Consider the following 23,876-nt stretch of genomic DNA (forward strand, 5'->3'; position numbering starts at 1 on the left):
CTCTTCCACTGCCCCTCCTGTGCTTCCTGCATGCACTTCTCTCTTCCTTGTGACCTTCAGTGGAAAGATTTTCCTCAGACCAAGAACAGGAGTGTTAATATTGGTTTCTCTTCTGACATGCACAGGTGAATCGTTTTGAGCAGTTTAATATTAACTATGCAAATGAGAAGCTCCAGGAGTACTTCAACAAACACATATTCTCCCTGGAGCAGCTTGAATACAACAGGTAGTTAAAAGTGGCCCTTTCAGAAGGCAATGGCTATTGATTATTGGTAGTGGTCCCTGGCAACCAGGAGAGCCCATTGCTCTCAGGGGAGGAGGAAAAACTGCTAGCAGGGAAGCCATTTTGGATTTTGTCTTTGACATTTCATGTGAGTGTTAAGGGAATCTGAGAAAAGGTGAATAAAAGAGGAGTTGCCTGCTTCTCTGCAGCCTGGGAGCAGCGTAGCCCAGGGATGATATTCTCCCTTTCTTGCTCTTCTGACCTGTCCAAAGCTTATCGCTGTTTCTTAACTCTTGTTCTCTGCAAATGAGCGCTTGACCTTTTCCCCCTGTTTGGCAGAGAGGGGATAAGCTGGGAAGCCATTGACTGGATGGACAATGCAGAGTGCCTGGATCTTATTGAGAAGGTAGGCCTCTCTGGCTGAAGTGTGATAGGGGGCAGGCAGCCAAGATTTCTCTTCCTCTGTGGACTCAGCTTTTGTCTCTCGCCCTAGATCTGTAATCTTAGAGCTTTTTTCTGTGCTTCATTTTGCACCTAGTACTTTGCCTATCCTCCCTTTTAAAAATCAATATATTTACTCCTTCCCAGTAATGGGGAATACTTTGAGAACCCCCCCCCCCCCACCTTGGCTTCTGTTACAGCCATGGGAAAATGATCAGGCTTCAGGAGTCAGGAGAGTGGAAAAGAAGAGTTGGGGAGGGGAGAGGGAGAAACATACAGTTTTTATGCTCCTCCACACCCACCCCAGTCTTATTTTGTGCTAAGCAGCATAACAATATTGCATTAAATAATAATACACTCATCATCATCATCAACGTCCTGGACACCAGAGGAAGGCTCTCTATTGTGTTTAGAGAATGTTGGGATAGTTTGTCATCAATTTTATTTGATAATCCATTTAATACTCTGTTTTACTAGTCCAAAGGACTTCCAGAATGGTCTACATGTTTTAAAAACGGGTTTAACAGAACAGCATAGTAAAAAAATAAATAAATGAGGAAATAGCATAAATTCAAATGGAACTGCCACAGATACAAATTCCAAAGTTGAAAGAATTTAAATGAAAGCATTTAGAACTATTAAGTTGCCTCTGCACTTCCTCCAAAAGGGCAGACAGAAAGTCCTTTACGGAGCGGAGGGAGGGCCCCCTGGAATGTTTGGCACCCCAGATGATTGCCTAGTTTGCTTCTTAAGGTTGGGGTCAGTCCTGCAACACAGAGCACTCCTTGCAACCAGTGCGTTAAGTCTGTATCTTGGCTGAATGAAGTTTGGCTGTGAATGTAGCAGAGTAGATTCGGTGTGCAGCCATAGCCAGGTCCAGTTTTCCAGCCAGTTTAGGGCTCAATTTTCCTTCCCAAACCTGAATTACTTGTATTTGAAACTGTCTTGAGGATTAAGGTAAGACTTAGCAAAGTGATCCCTTCTGCCATATCTCTTTTCTAAAACATACTGTGCTTCACACCCCACACCCAAGCTAGATGTCTCACTTCCCTATCTGCCTTGCATCACCCTCTATCACGTGTGGCCATAGCCTGTTAGCTAACTGCAAGTCTCCTTCTTGTTTGGCTACAGAAACTTGGCTTGCTAGCATTGGTTAATGAAGAAAGTAGATTTCCCAAAGGCACAGACAGTACCCTTTTGGAAAAGCTCCATAGCCAGCATGGGGTAAGTAAGCATCCATACTCAGCATTTGCATTTATTTATAAATTTCTGAAATGTATATGTTAGGTTACTAGTGTTTTTTTCTTTTAAAAATGCAATAGAAACCACAGTAAAATATTACAGTCCCAATATTAACAAACCAGAAATCAGAAACCGAAATAAATAGAGGCAACATCATCCTAAACACTGTTGTGGATAAAATGCTTTTTAAACATCTTTCTAAGAATCAGGAGCAACCAAACAGGCTTTGTTAGGCAAGGAGTATGAAAGGTAAGGTGCCACTGCAGAGACTGTCCAGATCTCATAGCCACCTGGCAAACCTCCAGCAGAGGGCAGAGGGTAAACAAAACAGGGCCTCACCTGATGATCTTAAGGCACAAAAGGGGAACATTTGCGGAGGAGGCATTCCTTCAAGTATCTGAGACCCAACCACTTAGGGTTGTTAAAGTCAAAACCAGAACTTTGGATTGGCCCTGGAAACGAACTGTTAGCATCTATTCTGAACAACTGCAATAGTATTTGATCTATTTAGTTGGCACAGTTGGCAGCCTACCCTCTGCATTCTGGATCAACTGCATGTAACTGCAGTTTCAGACACTCTTCAAAGGCATCCCCATGTAGAACACATTGCGGTAATCCGACTTGGAGATTACCGCAACATGTATCACAGTGGCGATGTTATTCAATTTTGATTCACATGTCTGGAACACTGATGGGGTAGGGAGATCAAGGTGTAGATTAAAGAGAAGAGAAACCTGTATTGAACCATCGTTTGATGCCCCACATGAATTTGTTCCATATTCCATGCTCTTTCCTCCCCACTGCCCACCTGCATTCGAACACAGGAGACATTCTTACAAACTACACTTTACGTAATCTCAATATTTTAAATTTCCCTTCATAGCTGCTCCTTTGGTCATGGTATGAAATGGGAACTGCTTCTGCTGTGTGGAATATTAAAATAAGGCTGCAAAGTGAGCAAGAGAGGCAACCTCTAAACAAAAGCAGTTATAGATACTTCATCTTTTGGATCCTCTTTGGCTGAGCCCCTACTTCAGCCTTGGGAGGCTCCCTTAGTGTAATCTGATAAAAATGGCAATCAGACTGTGACGCTAAACTAGCCCTCTTCAAAGTAAAGCAAACAGAATTGCATAATGCTTATTCTCTCTTAAGCAGATGACCCTAAGTCTCAACAGATGAATAATTGCTAAGATTCAGTTGGTGGAAGTTTAAAATTAGATTAATTTTTCGGGCTAGAATAGACCGTGTTCAGTTTACTGAATAATAGCTAAAAGCTAACAGACATGAACTGTACTCTATAAAGAACATGTATTTTAACAGTTCTGGGAATTCCAGTAGGCAGGCTGATCTTGTGTCTTGTGACATAGACAAGGCAGGGAATCTTCTAGAAAGATCAATTCTGGCTTATCAGAATGTCTGTGATGTAGTGTTGACAGAGATCTGTGCAAGGATATTTGCTTCCCTGTCGGCTTCACTAAAACATTCCTAACTGACCATTGTGGTTACTGTATGGCCTAGTAGTCAATGAAGTGTAATAGCACTGTACCAAAGTGTATGACCCTGGCCCACACTGTTTGGCTGGTTGTGGGCTACGAGTTACTACCACTCTGATAAAAATGGGACTGCTGATGTGTTGCTTCAGATGCTAGCATAGTATAAACTGCTTTCCTTACTTTTGTTTCAGAACAACCAGTATTACATGAAGCCTCGAGTGACAGATTTTCAGTTTGGAATCCAACACTATGCTGGAGAGGTAGGTGCACTTTAGCTAGACAGTTGAGGAGCTGGCTGCTTTCAGGGCTTAGAAGCCAATAAGAGGTTAGGCCTCAGCCTAAGACCTACAAAAAAAGTGCACACTTTTCTATTTGGAATGGGCACAGAACTGGGACTTAGCATCTCCCAAGTTTTAAAACTCTGAGGTTCCAATTTGAGGTTTGGACCTGCCAGGTATTATCTTGTTGAACCCCCACAGATGATAGGTGTGTTTGAAACCAGAGCACACATTACAGTTGCTATGGTTTAGAAGCACTTATACACTGAGGTTGGCGATCACACTGTGAGCTTTTAGCCTCTGCTCCATATTCCTGGTGACTGCTGAAGGTGGCATAAAGATCCTCACAATGGGGTAGCCTGGGTCACCCCAGTAAATTCTTCTAAACATTATGAGCTAGGGAGGAATTCCCCACAGTGACTGTAATGGATGCCCCATCCCTCAGTTTGTCATTCTGGGTGAGGAGTTTGCTAGCACTGTGCCATCACTGGCATGTTGACTAGATGAACCATTTGTATACTGAGCTGGTTTCTATGCCAGTGGTTTTGTCATCCATTAGCCTGGGACAGATTCTGGCTGCTAGGTTGCAATTGGTGGAGGGAGGCTGAGTGAAACTCTTGCTGAGAGGTGATGGTCTGTGGAATTTATTTATTTGTCTGTGACACTTACATCTACTTATATCTGCCCTCCCTCCAAGGAGCTCACGGTAGCATACATGGTTCCCCCACTTCCTTTTATCCTCATAGGAACTTAGGATGCTTGTCTATCTAGCTCAGTATTGTCTACACTGACTGGCAGCACCTCTCTAGGGTTTCAGGCAGGGGTTTCTCCCAGCCCTACCTGGAGATACCGAGGACTGAGCCTGGGACCTCCTGCATACAAAGCATGTGCTTTACCACTGAGCCATGGCCCTTCTCTAAACCCTTCTCATTTCAACCCTTTAAGGTAGGCTAGGCTACAAGATACTGATTGGCCCAAAGTTATCTGGTGAGATTAATGACTGAGTGGGGACAGCTGATTTGTGTCTCCCCAGTCCTAGTCCAACACTCTAACCACTGAACCCCATTGGCCCTGTTAGCAGAACAGGGGTGTACATATCTTCTCCGGGCTGGGTTTTCTTTTTTTCCTTAGCTGATAAAGGGCTGGAGAGATGCATAAGCTTTGGCTGTGTATGTTGAAGGAGTTTTTTCTCCTTGCTGAGCGTGTCTGTGTTGTGTTGTCATGGTCACCTTTGCATGTTTGTGTTGCAACCTGTTGTCTCCAGGTCTTCTATGATGTGAGGGGATTTCTGGAAAAAAACAGGGACACCTTTCGAGACGATATATTAAACATGCTAAAAGACAGCAGGTAAGCAACCCAAGGCCATTTTAGCATGAAGCCCAAACAAGCCAGAGCTGCTGATGAGCAGGGAGTAGCGTAGCAGAGCACACATTAAATCTGAATGCTTTTTGAATTGGGGGGGGGGGGAGTTGTTTCTTGGCCATTCAGTAATGGAGGCATAAAGATGGGGAGCTGGAATAGAGCTCTAGCACATACGCTTAGTCATTTGTGGTCCATTCTAGAAACTTTCTGGGCCTCCTGAGGTACTTCAGACCTCTGCTCCATCAGATCTCTGCTGCAGACCCTGGTGCTGTGCATGGTCCTTAAGATCTAGCAGAATACAGCACTATGTATTTCTCTCTTTGGAATTTGGCAATATATGTCTTTTCTGCCTTACACTCCTCTTTTCCCCCAGGCTGGATTTCATCTATGACCTCTTTGAAAGAGTTTCTAGCTGCAGCAGTGAAGACACTCTGAAGATGGGAACTCAGAGGCGCAGGCCAACTGTCAGCTCCCAGTTCAGGGTAGGAGTAGCAGGCCCACTGAAGGGCCATGCAGACATTCCTTAAAAGCAGAAGCCACCAGAAGGTTTTTCTTGCCGTGGGTGAACCCACCTTCCACCCAACTGTGCTATAAACAGAACAGAAAGACATGCCACCAATTTAAATGTTGAACCATACCTTAAGCTTTCCTTTCTTTGTGCTTTACAAAGGCCCTTTGCACTTTAATTTTTAAAAAGGTGACACATATACATTTATCTAATGAAACGTACATTCCCCTTCCCCTGTTTTTTTAAAAGCCCAGGTTTTAAGTTATAAAACTGCTCTAGGGGTTGGGGGAGGGTGGAGAGACTTCTTGACATCATAGGGGTAAGCCATTCAGTGCTGTGCATCGCCACCTTCTGCTGCAGCACTGAGCACAGCCTGGACAGAAAGTTGAATGTGTGATGGGGATGTGGAGAATATGCTTCCAAGGTGACTTTACCACAAAATCTGTATGCATGTACAGAACCTGTAATAAGTGTTGGGCCACATGAAAGCCCATGTTCAGAGGCTTCTGTTTCCCTTCTCTTCCCATCCCACCTAAAAGATTTTGTATGACTGGCTGGTGTGTATGTGAGGAAGAGGGAAGAGAGAGAGGTCCTTCAAAGTCCAGTTCTCCAGAGAAAATGCTGCTACTGTTTTTTCTCCCTAGGACTCCCTACACTCCTTGATGGCCACGCTCAGCACTTGCAACCCACTATTCATTCGCTGTATCAAACCCAACCTGGAAAAGGTGAATCTCTGGAGCTGTAGATGACAGTTGGACAAGTGAGGGAGACTCACTAGGACCTTAGATAGCAGCTAGGATATGTATTTGTAGATAGGAATGTGGTGATGGTTGGGGGCTTTCTGTCCCCCTTCCCTCCTCCCCCAAAGATGTGGTGAGCTTACAGCCACCCAAAGCAGCATAAGCTGTGGCAGGCAGGAACAACAGAGCCTACTATGGTAAGAAAGGGCCATTTTGTGAGATTGGTCTGGACTCCTACAGGGTTCCCTCCTCTTTGACCAGGGCTAGCACAAAAGAGCAGAACGATGTATGTAGATCTCTGAGCTAGGGCTGGATCTCTCTTAGTAGATTCTTATTGAAAGGGATGGTGCTGTCTGTAATGCATAAGCCTACTGAGTGAGTGCCTCTCCTCTGACACTAGGGTGGGGAACCTGTGGCCCTCCAGATGTTGTTGGACCACAACTCCCATCAGCCCAGCCAGCATGGCCAATAGACAGAGGTGACAGGAGTTGTAGTCCAGAAACATCTGGAGGGCCACAGGTTCCCCACCCCTGCTCTAAGACATCTGAAGAAACATTTGCATAGCAACAATTCTCTCTCAAGTTTAGAAAGAGATTTTTATCCACTTGATCCCTGCATGTGCACTCTGATGCATGTGGGGCTAGCTACATGAGATGCTGAGGTTGCTCTTCACAATGCTCAGGCAAGCACAATACTTCTCATACAAGCAAATAATTTCATTTCTATCCTTGGCTTGTCTACACTCCTGGCTTTTGCTTAGGCTCCAAATCTCTTCAGTCCAGATGTGGTGCTGAAACAACTGAGATACTCAGGCATGCTGGAGACAGTAAAGGTTCGAAGAGCTGGCTTTCCTGTACGGCGGCTCTTTCAAGATTTCCTCCTCAGGTAAATCTGACAGTGCAGCTAAGAGGATGGAGTTTTGCTGAGCATGCAAATGTGACTTTTGTTGCTTTGGGATTTTTTTAGAGTGGCAGTGGTGGGTGGGAAATGACTGGATATGGATGCTTTGCTTGAGGGGAAGAGGAAAGTTAGGAGATCTGCTTTTGAGAAAAAAAGTGCAAGGTGAGTCAGCAGGCCATCTTTGTCTTTATAAAAATCGATAATTATTGCAGACTACCACTTTCCTTATCTTGCCTGCACAAAGGGTCTTCTATATTTACAACCATTTGAGATGGCTGGTTGGAGAGGGAAGGACCAAAAAAAAAACATACCACAGTCCCAAGTAAAGTATATTTAATTTGTTAAACTGCAGTTCAGGACTTTGGTTAGACTACATCTTCTAACTTTTAATGTTTGGGACATTGGGTCACCTTAGAGTTATTGCACTCCTGTTGTTAGATGCCAGCCGCTTGTGTTTCCAAACTGATTGGAAAAGATAATGAACAGAAGCCAGTTACTAGCTGATGGGAGCTTCTAACCTGCCATTGCTCGGAAGCAAAAAGAGAAATAGAAATGGCACCCCAGAGGGGCAGGAAGCTTTACTGAGGGAAAGAAATAGCTTTTACTCTCCTGGTCAAGAACTTCTGTTTGGTTCTCTCAGGTACAAGATGCTTCTGAAGAACTGGAGCAATCCAGGCAGTGCAAAGGCCACTTGTGCAGGCTTCCTGCAGACATATGAGAGCAACCAGAGAGAATGGAAGCTGGGGAAAACCAAGGTATGCCCTTTGTATGTAAAAGAGCATATGGAGAAATGGTTTGTGCTATGGGACCTCTTCAGAGGTAACCTGAGTACATGACTGCTGTTGCTACAGGAAGGTTGTGTGCCTGCCTGTGCTTAGTTCACTCAGCTCTGCTGTGGTGCTGACCTATGGGGTCCTCAGCACTTCTCCACCAGGAAAGTCTGTTACCAGACGAATAGTGAAACATCCCTCCCAATTCTTTTCCTAGCAAGCCCATTCAGAAGTATAATATACAGTTCATTGGTCAGCCACAGGGTACATCTGCACAGGAGCTTCCTGTGTGACTGGTTTGGCATTTCAACACTGAAGAGAGAACACAAGAAAATGTCTCGGATAATGCTGGAAAGAAATGTTACCTGTTTTTTTGGGGGGTAGGGTAGGGGGGCTGTGCTGACATAAGTTCTTTATTCTTTCATACTGTATCCTGTTGGCCCTGCAGTCTTCTACTCCCACTCCATTCCATAATGTAAATGAGGAGGGGACTCATGTGGGTTGAACACAGACATGATTGAGTTAAATGGGTTCAGATGTGTATCAGACACCCTCTCACACACACCTCACAAATAAAGGTCTGTGTAGATTTGTTCTGACAGGCACACCCTCAAGATCAGAAGAAGAGTTTGTGGGCACACTGTATTCTATTTTAACTGGGAATTACATAATTCCCACTGAGGGCAGGGGCATAACTCAGTGGAAGATCCCATGCTTTGCATTTTAAAGGTCCCAGCTCCATAGAATTGGAAGGGATCTCAAAGGTACAACCCCCCAATTTAATTTCTGGATCTTCAGTTAAAAGGATATTCGGAAAAGCAGTTGGGAAAGACCCTTCCTTGAGACTTGGGGAGTTGCTGTCAGAGCACAGAGCTGGACTGGACATTTCTATGATCTGATTTAGTACAAAGCAGCTCCTTGTGTGTGCTGACCTCTTGCCAACATTTCTTTGGCAATAAGGCAGACATTAGTGTTGCAGTCATCTGTGGTGCAGATGGAGGCAGGGTGGCTTCCAGTGTACAGCTGGCCTGCAAATATGTGTATATGCAAACTCAGCTGAATGAAACAGAAGCAGTTTAGGGTTTTGTTTTTGTTTTGTTCTTAAAAAAAGGCCAGATTTTTTTCCCCTCTTCCAAATGTCCAAATCAACAGACTGTAATTGTAGGCTTGATGTAATTTCATTGCTAGGCAGACATCCAACAAGCAGCTTTGAAGATGAGCATTGCATACCTATATCTATATCAATGTGTAGGAGAGAGCAAATATTAAAATTACTACAGTACATACCAAATGGGTTTAAAAACTCTTTCACTGATAGAGATTTTTAAAGATTTGGGTGCTACATTCAGAGTCATTGTAGTTGTAGGTACTGAGCAAATGTAGAATTTGAATGGGGTGTGGCATGTTTAGAATCTAATTCAGAATTTCAAATCTGTTTTTAAAAAGCAAGTTTCTAGCCCTTAAGGCTGGACAGATAGGCTTGAAAGCAAGTGAGTGGTGTCTGGTGAACTCCAAATATGCTTGATGCCATCTACCACAATAAATTGGGACTAAATGGAAACAAACACATGCTGTTTGCAATTTTTCAATGTAGCTGTACTGGCACTTCTCTGTATGCTTTTCTGTCTCAATAATACAGGAGAACAAGAGTGGTATCAATGTAAAACTGGGGGAGGGGGCCATTACATTTATTTTATTTAGAAAATGTATAGACTGCTTGATAAAGAAAAAGATCCAGACTGTATACAAATAAGATTGAAGATAAAACATGGCTGAAGTCCATAGTCCACTAAAAAATGCAACCATCATCATTAAAAAATATCTATAAAGACAGATGTATATAAAACCATAAAATTAAGAACAAAGATAAAATCAACTAAGCTTTCAGATGGATATAGGTGGTTAATTTGCATGTCTAAGTAGTCTTGCTGATAGAGAAAAAGGTTTCAGCAGACTTTTAAAGCAATATAGTTGGGTGCCTGCCATTAGGGTGTTGCTACCAGCACCACATTTGCTCAGTGTCTTCCTTAGGAATAAATGAGATGTTCTCAGTTGGGACAGCAATTCAGGAAATAGGTTGGGCAGGATAATACAGGCTACAAAGCAGGCAATGCCCCCTTCTTAAAGGACATGTCGGTGGGATCCAGGGAGCCATAGATTCTTACTGATTTGGCGAGGGCAACATGTTACATTTGCCACTGCATTTAGGACCCCCAAGATCACGGTGAAGAAAGTGTGAAGCAATTGGGCTTAGCCAGATATGCTGAAAGGGCATTAAGGCTGCTGTGAATATTTTCTGTGGCTTCTTTGTTCTCGACCCTGTGGCATTGGGTTGCCTTTTCCCAGGGACTCGGACAGTCTCAGAGTTATATTAATGTTCTGCAGTTTGTGCTGCCTTAAACAAGCCAGAGAGTGAGGAAAGCTCAAACATCAGTCCTAGAGCAAGAGAGGCCAAAGAAGGCTTGCCAGTAGCAAGAGAGGAGAAAGGAAACCGCTGTCTTTCTGCATACCAAGCACTTGAAGTTAATAAATCAACCTTGGAGCCATTAAATAAAACAGGCTCTAAGTGACTGGTGCACAGACAGCTGACCTTTGATCCCACTGAGAACAATAGGACTTTCCCTCTCTTGCTCACTCTCCAGGTTGCTGGTCCTTTTCAGAAAGGACTGGCTCTCTCTCATTGTCCTCTGGTTGATGTTCAGGGAAACAGGGTCATTTTTGGTGGTGCTAGAGCCCTGCTTCAAAGGCTTCCTGTTGCAGGATGAGCAGTGGGGAGGGGCAACAGGGTGGGTTGAAGAGGCTCTGCAACCCATCGAGAGAGATGTAATTGCAGAGGCAGGACAGAAGGAAGTGCAGCCAACTTTATGGACTTCATGGAGGGGCGGGGAATAGACATCTTGCTGATAAATGGCAAGACAGCTAATGGATGAAGCTAAAACAGAAGAGAACTGTTGGAGCACAGGCCGCACTTTTAAAAAAAAATTTGAGCCACAAGATAGAAATGGCAAGGAAGGAGAAAAATCATTGGAAGTAGCAGGTAGGTTAAATTTAAGCCACAAAGTTCATTTTCTGGCACCTAAGTAAGATGGTGATTTTTTTGGCCTTGGTTATTAAGGAGGTGACTTGTGGCCATTTGGGTAGCAAACGGGTGATGTATGGGATTTTTAGAGATCAGTACATTCAGTAACAGTGGTTCTCTGTCAAATGTTCCAAAGCCCTCTAGAAACTCTGGGAATTGACTAAAGCTTAATACAACTTTGTTAACCAGCATTACTGGGGAAGCTCTAGGATCTCCTCAAATTTGTAGATCCATCCTGGATTAGAATTGTGTCAGAGGATGAGGCCCTATTTATCTGTAAGGATTAAAATGTATATGAATTTGATTGGCCAATGGCTGCACAACTCTGCACAATGAAAGGAGTGCATGGGTTTGGTTTTTTTAAAACAAAATCCGATGCACATCTAACCCAAATGGCTCCTAACAGGTTAGGGGTTTTATATATAATTAAGTGGTATATACATTTTGTTAAATAAATAACAGCTCTTAGGTAGCGATCCTCTGCCTGCACTGCAGATGCAGAAGACAATTGCAGGGTTTGAGCAGCAGTCACACTCTGCAGAAGGGCAGGAGCAACATCAGCATGGAATTATCTGTCGGGGTTTGGTTGTACATAAATTTGACCAGAGGCTAGGTTAGGGGTTCAGTGTAGAGGAACTGTTCATTGTGGGTAAATGCAAGACTGGGAGTCTTATGGAAACATTCTTAAAATCATTTTGCACATTACATGGCAGTAAACCAATATTTGTCACCAAGTGTAAAACCAACAGGTTGTTGCAGACTATCCTGGCCCTCTAACTATACACATGTGTCCAAACACATTTGTATCATTCACACATTGCATTTTTAGGACCTCACCATTTGAAGAAAAAAAACTGACATAGAAGGAAGAATAGATACCTTTGTAGGGCACTAGGATCAAGAATACTGCTTAATTAATTTTATACATGTAGAATGTCATACTGTGATGTTCTTGCACCGCAGGTAAAACTGCCTTATTTTAGTGGCCCTGCTTCTGTGTCTTTAACAACGGCCTCACCCACAAATTAAGCAGGTAAAGTAGCTATTTATGGCTCAGAGATTAGTGGTAGGAAAAGCTTCCCCTGCTGCATTTCTGTATGTCATCCTCCTGTTAAATGCACAAGAGCAGAGTAAGCAAAAGGGTTGGCAACTCTAACTCGTGGCAGCACAGTCCTTCCTGATCACTTAAATCTTTGTAACAGTGCAATAGCTGTAGATATTGTAAGCAAGTATAGAAACACAGGAAGCTGTGTTTATATTGAGTTAGTACTGAGGTGGATGGACCAAGGGTTCTATCTACAGTGACTAGCAGTGACTCTCCAGGAATTCGGGCAGGGCTGTTCCCCAGCCCTGTCTGGAGATACCAGGGACTGAACCGGGGACTCCTGCACGCAAAGTCTGTGCCCTGCCACTGAGCCATGGCCCTCCTCTTCCTCTGCTTGCTTAAAAATAAATAGGTCTGAAAAGAATCATACGAGTTTCCCTTGTGAACCCAGCCCCTTTGTGCTTGTCAGGAGGCCATGCTATAATTTCCTCGGCCTGGAACAGTAGGGCCTCTCTTTGTCTCTTGAGGTGAGGCTGAGGGTTAGCATGCCCCTGCCTCCAGGGCCTGTTCTCTTCCTCCAGAGTATTGTTGAGGGCTTTGTGAGTGACCTGGGACAGGAGAGCCCTGAGGAGTCCATGTGCATGCACACCAACGTGAGGTGGGTGCCGGGCCTGGACAGGGTGGTGAAAGGAGTGGGAAATGCTTCCTGTGCAGTGTATTTCAAGGGAGGGGGGATTTCTATACTGAGCAATTGTTTGGTGGAGGAAGGAAAAGGGTTAGTAGAAGGAATTGTGGAGCACAGGAAAGAAAGGGGAAGGCAGGATGGTCTTTGTGTTTCTCATTAGGGACAGAACAGAGCAGCTGCTAGTTGTCAACTGTGGCAGTTTGGACTTTGTCTAGGTAGTAATAGCACAAGTTTGGGCAGCGGACAACATGGCAAAGAGACTCTGTGTTACTGCTTCCTTGCCAGCTTTGCCCTTCACACCTGTCTCCATGCACCTCCAGCTTCCTGCCTGAGGCTTGGGAGTTCTGAAGGGCATCTGCGATCTCTTCCTTTCTTTTTTATTTATGTGAACGCTCCTCTGCCAGTGCCTGAGCAAGATCATGTGTTCAACACCTGTTTGGGTTTTAAAAGCATGCACATAGGCACAGGTTGCATCCATATGGTTTCCCCCCACCCTCACCCAACTCCACAGGCTATGATGCTCTAATTCAGCATACTTGACTCCCATAAACCAGAAGGCACCCACATGCTGATTATCCCCCAGTTCTCCATATAGCTTTCTCTGCAAATATTCATATGAACAGGAGCTTCCCGTACTTCTGGTTAAGCACTTTAGTGCAGAAAGAAGACTTTACAAGAGTAGGTAGGTTGTGGTGCATCTCAGGGAGAGGGGTGCCAACACTGCCCTGAAGGCTGGCCTTGATATCCTTCCCTTCTACGGCATAGTCAGAGGATCAGCATGAACTGATCTTGGAAGCAACAGGTGTCTCACAGGGGGCTGGGTACGCAGAAGTAATGCATCTAGTCCCTCCAAGGTTGCAGAGGGATGGGGAAGCATCATACAAGCACATATGACAGCCCTCCAGCTGTGTTGCTGAAATGTCATTGCACTTCTGTCATTGTTTCTGGATAAAGTGAATGTTAATGTAATGACAGTCAAAGCCATTGATTGTGATTTATTTATTTATTTATTTATTTATTGCACTTGTATACCGCCCCATAGCCGAAGCTCTCTGGGCGGTTTACAGCAATCAAAAACATTAATACAAATACACAATTTAAACACATTTTAAAAACAATTTAAAACACAATTTTAAAATTCAAAACAATATAAAAACAATTTAAAAACACATGCTAAAATGCCTGGGAGAAGAGGAAAGTCTTGACCTGGTGTCGAAAAGATAACAGTGTTGGCGCCAGGCGCACCTCGCCAAATAGATCATTCCATACTTTGGGGGCCACCACTGAGAAGGCCCTCTCCCTTGTTGCCACCCTACGAGCTTCCCTTGGAGTAGGTACCTGGAGGAGGGCCTTTGATCTTGAACGTAGTGCACGGGTGCGTTTGTATTGGGAGAGGCATTCCATCAGGTATTGTGGTCCCAAGCCGTGTAAGGCTTTATAGGTCAAAACCAGCACCTTGAATCGAGCTCGGAAACATACAGGCAGCCAATGCAAGCGGGCCAGAATCGGTTTTATATGTTTGGACCGTCTGGTCCCTGTTACCAATCTGGTCGCTGCATTTTGCACAAGCTGCAGTTTCCGAACCGTCTTCAAAGGCAGCCCCACGTAGAGTGCGTTGCAGTAATCTAATTTGGAGGTTACCAGAGCATGGACAACTGAAGCCAGGTTATCCCTGTCCAGATAGGGACGTAGTTGGGCCACCAACCGAAGTTGGTAGAAGGCACTCCATGCCACCGAGGCTACCTGAGCCTCAAGTGACAGAGATGGTTCTAGGAGAACCCCCTTGCTACGAACCTGCTCCTTCAGGGGGAGTGCAACCCCATCCAGGACAGGTTGAACATCCACCATCTGGTCAGAAGAACCACCCACTAGCAGCATCTCTGTCTTGTCTGGATTGAGCCTCAATTTATTAGCCCTCATCCAGTCCATTGTCGCAGCCAGGCCCTGGTTCAGCACATTGACAGCCTCACCTGAAGAAGATGAAAAGGAGAAATAGAGTTATAGGCAAACATGAATACAGTTGACATTTCCTGGGGATGTTAATATGATCTTCAACCCGTCTATGGTCCCTAGAAGAATGCTGTGTTTAAAACACTAAAGGCATTTGGGTCCGTTTGGAAGAGCAAACACCTGTGTTGAATTGTATCCCAGTGTCCTCTGTAGCATTGAGAGGTATATCCTTGGAGTCGTCTCTTGGGTTGTGTGCTGCTTCATTGTGGACCAAAAAGCATTGGTGCTCCAAACAGCCATGCACATGGGCCAGGCCTGATTATTCCATCCTTCCCAGCCAGGAATGATTAAGAGAGCAGGCCTATGAATATATTCCGGACCCCACAGTGAGAATTCCAAGACCTCACCATGGGGCCACTGAAAGATCTAATAGGATAAGCACAATGTCCCTCTCTGACTTCCAGGGCCACAACTATAGTCTAGGCTGAAGGCTTGAAGCACCCTGATTTCAGGATAGCATCCAGGTGCAACTAAAAGCTGAAAAATGACCACCTGTTCTGTGTGTGTGTGAGGATGGAAAGGTTTTATTGCAGGGAAGGCAGCAGAAGTGAGAAGACATCTTCCAGCTGACAGACCCTAACCCTGTCACTGAGGCAGTGATGCAAAGAAGCAGCCAGAGGAAAATATGTGTGGATTAGCTGCAATGCAGGAATTGATCTTTGGAAAGATTCTCCCTCTCCCCCCGCTCCTTTTCTTGGAATGGGTATCTCGGCATAGTTGGACCACTTTTTCTCATGCGTTTTTCTCACTGTTGGGTTTCTTTAAGCCTTTTGCACACGGTGCTTGGGAAAGTGACATCCACCACCACCATCACCACCACCCTGGTGCCTCTTTAGTATGAACAGCATGCCCTGATAGCCTTAGAAGATGTAGCTGAGTCAAAGAAAGGGTTAAAAAAGAGTTAAAAGCCGTGCAGCCTCCTCCTCCCCCCTTTTCCCTCTCTCCCTCTCCCCCTTAATCCTTCAGCACAGTGTGGAAGAGAGTGCGGGGGCTGGGCTGAGTTTGGCTTGTCTCCCTGCAGAACTTTTCCCTTGTCCATCAGCAGCAGCAGCACCCAAAGGGGAAGGGCTGGCACAGTGGGGACGGCTCTGGCGCAGGAGCATAAAAGGAGCCCTCTGTGTCTTGTTACAGCAGGCAGGCAGGCAGGCAGGGAGGCAGGCATGGGACCTGCTGGTGCTGCCTGGGACTTGCTGTTTCCTCTCTTTGTGTTTGGTGAAACTCCTCCCCGGGGTACCAGGTTTTCCTGAAGGAGGCACTGGAGCAAAAACTGGAGAAGGCCCGGGAAGAGGAGCTGAGGAAGGCGGCGACCATCATCCGAGCCCACGTCCTGGGCTACATGGCAAGGTCAGTGCCTGAATCGCCTCTTTTGCTCTCCTAGAATGCTCCTTGCCTGCCAAGTCTGTCTTTTCCCCCCAGCTTGCTGCCTCTCGATGGGCTTCCACTGCTTTTTTCCTTCCCTGTTCCCGCTCGAAGATCTCCATGCGTTTCTAACGCAGGCCCTTCACTGCAAAGTTAACAGCTTGCCTGGCTCTCTCTCCACTGCCTCTTTCCTGTTGCATTTCTCATGCTTGCATGAAGCTGCCCTGTGCAGATTCCCACCTCTCTTTCTTATCCTCTGTACTGAGGATCCTCACCCCAACCTGTGTCTTTATTCACAAAGATCCAGTCCAGGCTTCCTGTTCTATAAGTCTCTCTCCAATTTCTGCTTCCCTGATGGGCTTTCCTGGGTGCACAGAAGGGAGGGGGGTAGCTGTAAGCTGGCTGGCTCTTCAGCCCTACTGTCTTGGCTCTCCTATATGCCCCTGCCTTTTTAACTTGCTGTTATCTCTGTATGTTCAGTGCAGCAGGCCTTTGTCTCAGCTTGTTCTGGCAAATTGCTGCATGTGCCCATTAGGACAGTCACCTGCACTTCCTAAAGACGCTGGTGTTGCTTTGGGGAACAACGGGGCTTGTCTATATTCCAGGATTGGGCCATTAACAGCACAGGAATTGGGACTAGATGAGGTATTCAGCAGCCTGAGAATTCAGCTTTATTTTTTTTTATTTTTAAAGTTTCTAGCCATCATTAAGGTTGTAAAGAGAGGCCTGAAAATGCCTCTGGTGAAATCTCAAAAGCCATTTGCTGGGGAAAAGCGGAGGGACAGGAGTGGATCCGAGCTGATAGCACCTTGCCTGCATAGGCTGTTTCCTCTTACCCCATAACAGTCAAGATCAGAACAAATTATGAAAAAATATGTAAATTTGCATAATAAATTTTGCAAATATAACCATGTAGTATCCAGCTTTTTTTGTATCATTTTTTTTAAAAATGCACAGTTCACAAAGCACTAAGTATAGTTTAAATTTGGGTCAAGCAAACTAGAATGTTGATTGGTGAACCAGACTCTGTACTATCCAAGGCACTGTTCTAGCAAAGAAGTCAAAGCCGAATCTGCTGTCTACAGCCACGGTTGGCTAGACTCATGTTGCAAACACAGATTTCCCATACTGTGCAAACCAACTGCATTTTGAGGGTATAATTATGAGCTAGGCCCGGCCCGGCCCATTGCATCTGAACTGGGATATTGCTGCCATTGCCAGTACTGCTATCACCAGAATTCTGCACCAAAATAACCCTCTAGCATGAATTATGCAAATTAAGAACATTTACATATAGTTTGTTTTATTTTGCATGATTTATTCTTCTAGTTGAATGCAAGTGTCATGCAGGGCACTGAAGAAAGCCTAGCCCTGCTAGGTGTACCATTAGGCAAGGTTGTACTGGAAACCTATTTGGGGATTTAAAACATTTTGAAATGTTTTAATGCAATCTTTGATTCTCAGGACACTCGATTCTGTGCCAATATCCATTCTGATTCTTGCACATTGCAATTGCAGGATTTCAGAAAACACACATTCCCTTGACTGCTGTTCTTCGTGCAAAAATCAACTGAGTTTTGCCACATGAAGTATTAAGGAGTAACAGTAGTGATGTAATAGCAAACTTGTGGTTCTCATAAGTATCTTTCCCAGATAATGCTGCTACTTTTATAGAAATAGTCGGGGATTTAGATTAAAATCTACTAGTTCTTCATTTAGTCCCCATAAAGGAGAAAAATAACACACCATCCAGCTTGAATTAATGTGGGCAGGCCGTAACTGCACTAATAAAACAACTCCAGATCTTCAATTCAGGCCAGGGCCTAGAACTTGGGTTTTTCCTGTATCTGCAAGTTAACTACAGAGGAAGGAGCTTCTGAGCATGTGCAGAATGCTGAATTCCATTACAGTACTAAATGACAGATAGCCCCCACTATCTGTGCTTGCAGGGGAAACAGCTTCCTGCACTCTGGGATCTGCCTTTTTTGGAGGGGATAAAAAGCACCCCTTCCTGTATTATAGGAGAGCAAGCAGGATGATAGTGCATGGCTATATGGGAACATCTGGAAATGAAACAAACACATTAGGAGAAGGTTGTGACATGAATTAGAGGGACAGAGGAATATGCCATTTTGTCATGAGAGGGGAAAGCCTTACACCACCCTGGAGTTCTGCTTGATTTTCTGCCTTAGCAAAGGCAGATCTGGTAAGGAAACAGGAAATGAGTGGTCCCAAGAGGGAAGTGCCTAGAGCATTCTCGAGACCCAGAAACCAGGTGGGTGACAGATGGAGGGGAAAAGGGCATGGTGGAAGGAACGCCTTCCTGAGGAAATGTTTTCTGGAGAGAGTGGCTGTGATTGTGCTGATTCATTGAATCTGGCATCTTGATACCACTGGGGCACGTGTTGAGACCCTAGTGAGCAATGGCTGTGGACTGACTGTAACCTCCATCTTGCTTTTGTGGATTCAGGAAGAGGTATCGAAGGGTGCTAGCCAGTGTTGTGATCATCCAGAAGAACTACCGTGCTCACTTCTGGAAGAAGTCCCACCTGCGCCTGAAGGCCGCTGCCATTGTCCTTCAGAAGCACTGGCGGGGACAGCTGGGTCGCAGCCTCTTTCGGCACCTGCTAGAGGAAGAACGGAGGCAGAAACAGGAAGCTGAGGAGCAGAGGCGGCGAGAGGAAGAGCGGATTAGAAAGGAGGAAGAGGAAAGACAATGGCAAGAAGAGAGGGAGCATAGGAGGAAGCAGGAGGAGGAGAAAAGGTATAAGGCAGCCTTAGTTATGTTTCTGTGGCCTGGTTTTCACAAAGTGAAACAACCAAAGAAGTGGTAAACCTGTGTCCAGATTGTCCCACTTCAGACTACAGGAGTGAGGGGGACATACATGATTGAATGTTCCTTCATACAAAGAATTTCCTGCACATAAAAAATCATACGTCAGGGATAAAGATGTTAACCTAGCTACCTTTCTGGTGTGCTTGTTTTCTATCTGGAGGATGTGTGCTGTTTTCTTTTTTACCCCTCCTGTTATTTGATCCGCCCCCTGTAGTCTGAAACCGCCCAGGTAGGACTAGGCCTTTTAACAGGCCGCTCATGATCGGCAGAGTTTTGAATACATACTCGTCACTTTTTTTAAAAATACGGTACCAAAATTCTATATCAAGGTGAGCCAAATGGTGTAGAAAGAGAAGCTAGAATTCTGTTACCTTTTTATAAATTATGTGAAGTAAATTTGCATATATTGTATAATTCTTTTTCTAGTCAGGGAGGAGTCAGGAGCTGTGCGGGCCATTGAAGCCCTGCCTCCTGACCATTAGAAATATTACTCTGTGCCCTCTCTGCCTTTGCAGTTTTCATCAGTCACTTCCTGTACACTTTTTGGAGCCCATCTTTACTCCCTTAAAGCTTCAAGCTGATACTAAATTCCATGCTTATGTAGAATTGTGGAACACATGGCAGTAATTATAGGACCCATCCGGATGCTACCACTAAGCTGGGACCTTTTTCTTCGGGGCAGTCCTGCACTTGGCTCAAGAGGCTGGCTATGGTGGTTGCACAACTTTCTCTGGTCTAGTGCTTGCCCCTGTGAGGCAGGTAGATGTGTGGTCTGAAGCTCCCTGAATATCTGGACTGTACAGAGTGGCACAGTGCACCCAATCTTTCAAAGGACACCTTCCTAGGCATGACTTTAATTTGTGGGCCGAATGGATAATTTAAGTGCTAGACTCTGAGGTCATCACAAGGTATCATTGCAGGTTGTTGGTTCTGCAAAGCTGAGCCAGAGTTTGCTATCCAGTGGTAACTGCTTCCTTCTAGTACTATGATTCTACTTTCTCTGCAGTGGGATGTGTGATGATTGAATGGGCACAGAGTGCTGGGGCTGATGTGACCCTTTTGCATGTAAAAACAGAAACCGGACAATGCTTTTGCTGAGACTCTGCTGGTTTATTTAATTTATTTAACGTAATTTCTAGACTATTCATTTGAAGACACAATCTCAAAGTGGTTTACAATAGTAAAATAACACACCAGCAATAGCATACTAATAAACATTATAGAAAAACACCTCATTAAACATCAGCAACATAATCCAAGGGACCAAGAGGAATAAAATCTGGCATCAATATCAATTTTTAATATTGTTTGTAAGCTATCCAGAGAATATTTATTGATTGGTGGATATATAAATTTAATATATAATAAGAAATAATACTAACGTCCCTCTTCTCTGTCACTGATACACACCCATTTGCAATGAGTTTTTAAAATTATACTTGTGTGTGTTTTAATTATGTATGCGTCCAACATGTTGGTGTGTGTGCGTTGTTGTGTGAAACAGCATACATTACGTTGGAGTTAAGTTGAGCAAGAAACTTCTTCAAAGCATGTTAAGAGTCTTTATTGAAAGACATTAAGGCCAGAGGCTTAAGAGTAAATACATGTAGAGATTCTTCAGTCACCCCCCTTCTGGTACATCTCTCTCCATAGATAAACACACAAGACAGCCTCTCAGCTCAGAGGCATAATTCAGAAGAAGACAACACACAGACTCTGTTAGAACTTTCCCAGTTGCTATCAGATGGCTACCATAGCAACGGCCCTGGCAGTCCGTTCCCAGACAGGGCATAGACATAACTCCCCCTTAACCACAGTTACGTCTTCAAACTTGCAGGCTTCATGGAAAACAACTAGAGACAGTAATGCCTGCTGGTCACCAGCCCAACACAACAGTGTTCCATATATGCTTCCACAGTCAACAGAGTTGATAAAAATAATCAAATAATGTCTGCCAGCCAATTAAAGTTATTCCTTTTACCTTTGGAAACTGATATGTGACTTCAGGGGGATGTGTATTTTTTAAAATAATGCCGCTTCTAACGGGAAACCACCACAAAGCACTGAAAAAAAGGTGTTTCAGAGCCCATGGTTTGTTTTTTGTAAGTCCACCCTCTGAGTGCCTTTCTTGGGTCTGCAATGAGTCAAAACCTCTCACTATGATTTGCTTCCCTTTGCCTCTGTCCAGTTTCCTTGCTTGTTCCAAATTACAAGGGGGAAGATTTGGGGAGGTCTTGATACAGCTGAAGATGTCAAGTCAAACCAAGCCTGAGAGAATCCTGTTGTTCTGTAGAGAGAGGGTGCCTTCAGCTGTCTTAAACTAGAATAAATTGTTGAGGCCTCCCCAAGTTTGACTAAAGAGTATATTCATATGACAATTAATTTTCATCCACTGTGAAGCAGCCTTCATTTCCCTTTGCATGCATTCTGCATTGTGAATGGTTCCACGTGTGTTCAATAGCAGGTAGCACTTGTTCTGAAGCCTTTTTAAAGAAAACAGCCTGCTGAAGAACCCAGCCTTTCATTACGTATAATATAATTTCTTCCTTGGTTTAAAGGCTTTGTTATAGCTCAAGTAATTTTTGATCTAGGTATAAATGACTGAGGTGGCAATGTTATTTAAAACTTCATTTATTTCAGCAAAATTTCATGGCAAGCTGGGCTGTAAATTTTATTGATGAGCTTGTGCTTTGTTTTGAACAGAGAAAAAGAGCAGCTGGCAGCAGCACTGCAGATGGCTCAGGTGTGTTCTGTTATGTCTCCTCCTTCTGCCTCTTGTTTGGGCGGTCATTGAGCAGGATACTATGTCATGCTGGTAACCTGTGTTGCGTGAACTTTTTCTCTTGACAGGCTAAAGGCACTGTTTGCCAGTGCAGTTCTGTGTTATATTACTACGATGCTGCCCTCACTCTGGGTGACACTCTATCACCACTCGGAGGGCTAAGCTACCTGTAATACATAAACACAGGATTGTATCCAACACTGCTGTTCTGATTGCACATTCCCACTTGTGCAACAGAACTTTCACCTCCTCTCATCTTCCCTGCAGCCTCCTGTACATTCTCAAAATCTTCTGCAGAGAGTTGGGGGGAACCGCCTGGAGCAAATTTTGGGGGTGTACAAGGAGAAGAAGGGGAAGTCCTGTTGCGCAAGTGAACGTCTGTTGTGCAAGGGAAACAGCAGCCTTTGATACAATCCCTGGTGTTTAGTGTTCCATGTTGCTTGGCCCTACAAGTGGTGGTAGGGTGTCATCTAGACTTAGGGCAGCATCGCAGTAATACAACATAGAAATAGATCTGCCAAACGTTAGATACCTCCCGTAGTTTCAATTTGTGTTAATATTTTTGAAAATGTAAATAGCAGCTGCTGTAGGAGCTTGATCAGCATTAGGTGTGTGACATGTTTTACTCTTTCCTCTTATGGAGGAATGCAGTTCCATAGAAAAATCCTTCTGCCTCCTCCAAAGCTACTATGACTCTGGAGGAAAGGTTCCAGTGGCAACAATGCGAATGTTCCCCTTAAACCATGTAGAGGCTTAAGGAGTGCCTTTTTCAAGATGGTGCAGGGGACTACGGGTGGGAGAGGGAATCAGCGAAACCCACTTCCGTTCCCTACCCTAACCAACCCCCCCCATCTGTTAGTGGGCAAGGCTGGAGCTAGGTGTGACTGGGCCCCTGGGCACCAGCCTGTTCAGGTCTGCAGCGCCATTCACCCCAACACCCCCTTCCAATACAAGCAGTGTGGGGCTTATATAGGCCTGCCCGCCCCACCTACCTCTGGCAGTAGTGCGCACCCCCCACGTGCTGTGTGCACACGCCTGCCATCACTCAAGGTAGCAGAGGGGGCGTCAACCCCTTAGGGATGCCCTCCCACCATCCTGGGTGATAGTAGGCATGTGTGTGCACTGATGTGCTAATGTGACAGGTAGGTGAGGCAGGAAGCCCATGGCACCTGTGTCGAGGGGAGTGCCACAGAGCTTGTACTCCGTGACCTGTGGCAGCCTCAGATCACATGACTTGATGCAGCCACAGATTGTGGAGTAGACTCCTTCCTCCCACCCTAAGGAGGGGCCCCTCTTGGCCGCAGGGGCCCTAAGCCAGGGACCAAGCTGCCATCCACTGGTGCCAGGCCTGTTAGTGGGACCCTCTCCTAGATCAAAGGCCATCCATAGAAGAACTCCTGCAAATGGAAGGGCACCTTTGAATCCATCCTACGGCCATTTGGTTTGGAGAGAGAAATAGGTTTTTAAGAGTGTTTGGAAGTGGTCTGTAAGAGCCTTTGCTTCCAATGGAATACAGTGCAAATACAATCTTCTTTTGTCCCACAATTACCTCTGGTCCAACAGGTTTTGCAGGGTTGTTTTTTTTAAAACAATATATACAGCCATGTACCAGAGGGAAAAGTGGTATGAACTTTCACATCACAAACTAAGCCTCTGTCAATCCATCTTAAGCTTTCTAGAGGCAAATAATTTTTTTAAGAAATCAATCTCCATTGACTGCTGGAGGCAGTATGCCTTTAAATATCAGTTGCTGGGAGTCACAATTGGGGAGAGTGATGTTGTGCTCAGGTCCTCCTTGTAGGCTTCCCATAGGCACCTGGCTGGCCACTGTGAGAATAGGATGGTGGACTAGATGAGATGTTTAGAGTGTTGGACTGTGACATGGAAGAACAGGGTTCGAATCCTTGAGCCTTGGTGACCTTGGTCCAGTCACTGCCTCTCAGACTAACCTACCTGATAGGGTTGTTGTAAGGATAAAATGTGGAGGGAAGAACCAGGTACACCACCTTGAGCTCGTTGGAGAAAAAGTGGGATATAAATAAAATAAATACATGGGCCTTTGGTCTGATCCAGAAAGGCTCTTCTTATGTTCTCATGCCTTAGAACAATTTGAAGAAATGTTG

General features: G+C 44.8%; 1 protein-coding gene across 1 annotated transcript in view; it reads left to right on the forward strand.

Moving 5' to 3' along the window:
- LOC133376735 (unconventional myosin-X-like) overlaps positions 1–23,876 on the forward strand; it is a 117,167-nt gene that overhangs the window by 42,633 nt on the left and 50,658 nt on the right. Inside the window, exons 13-24 of the mRNA XM_061609438.1 lie at positions 126–226; positions 563–629; positions 1,796–1,888; positions 3,591–3,659; positions 4,942–5,024; positions 5,413–5,521; positions 6,192–6,272; positions 7,048–7,172; positions 7,828–7,942; positions 16,014–16,120; positions 18,606–18,899; positions 21,675–21,714. Of these exons, the coding sequence (XP_061465422.1) occupies positions 126–226; positions 563–629; positions 1,796–1,888; positions 3,591–3,659; positions 4,942–5,024; positions 5,413–5,521; positions 6,192–6,272; positions 7,048–7,172; positions 7,828–7,942; positions 16,014–16,120; positions 18,606–18,899; positions 21,675–21,714 (1,284 nt within the window). The remainder of the gene's footprint in view (positions 1–125; positions 227–562; positions 630–1,795; positions 1,889–3,590; positions 3,660–4,941; positions 5,025–5,412; positions 5,522–6,191; positions 6,273–7,047; positions 7,173–7,827; positions 7,943–16,013; positions 16,121–18,605; positions 18,900–21,674; positions 21,715–23,876) is intronic.

This window comes from Rhineura floridana, chromosome 2, assembly GCF_030035675.1.
Source record: "Rhineura floridana isolate rRhiFlo1 chromosome 2, rRhiFlo1.hap2, whole genome shotgun sequence".
Classification (NCBI taxonomy): Eukaryota; Metazoa; Chordata; class Lepidosauria; order Squamata; family Rhineuridae; genus Rhineura; species Rhineura floridana.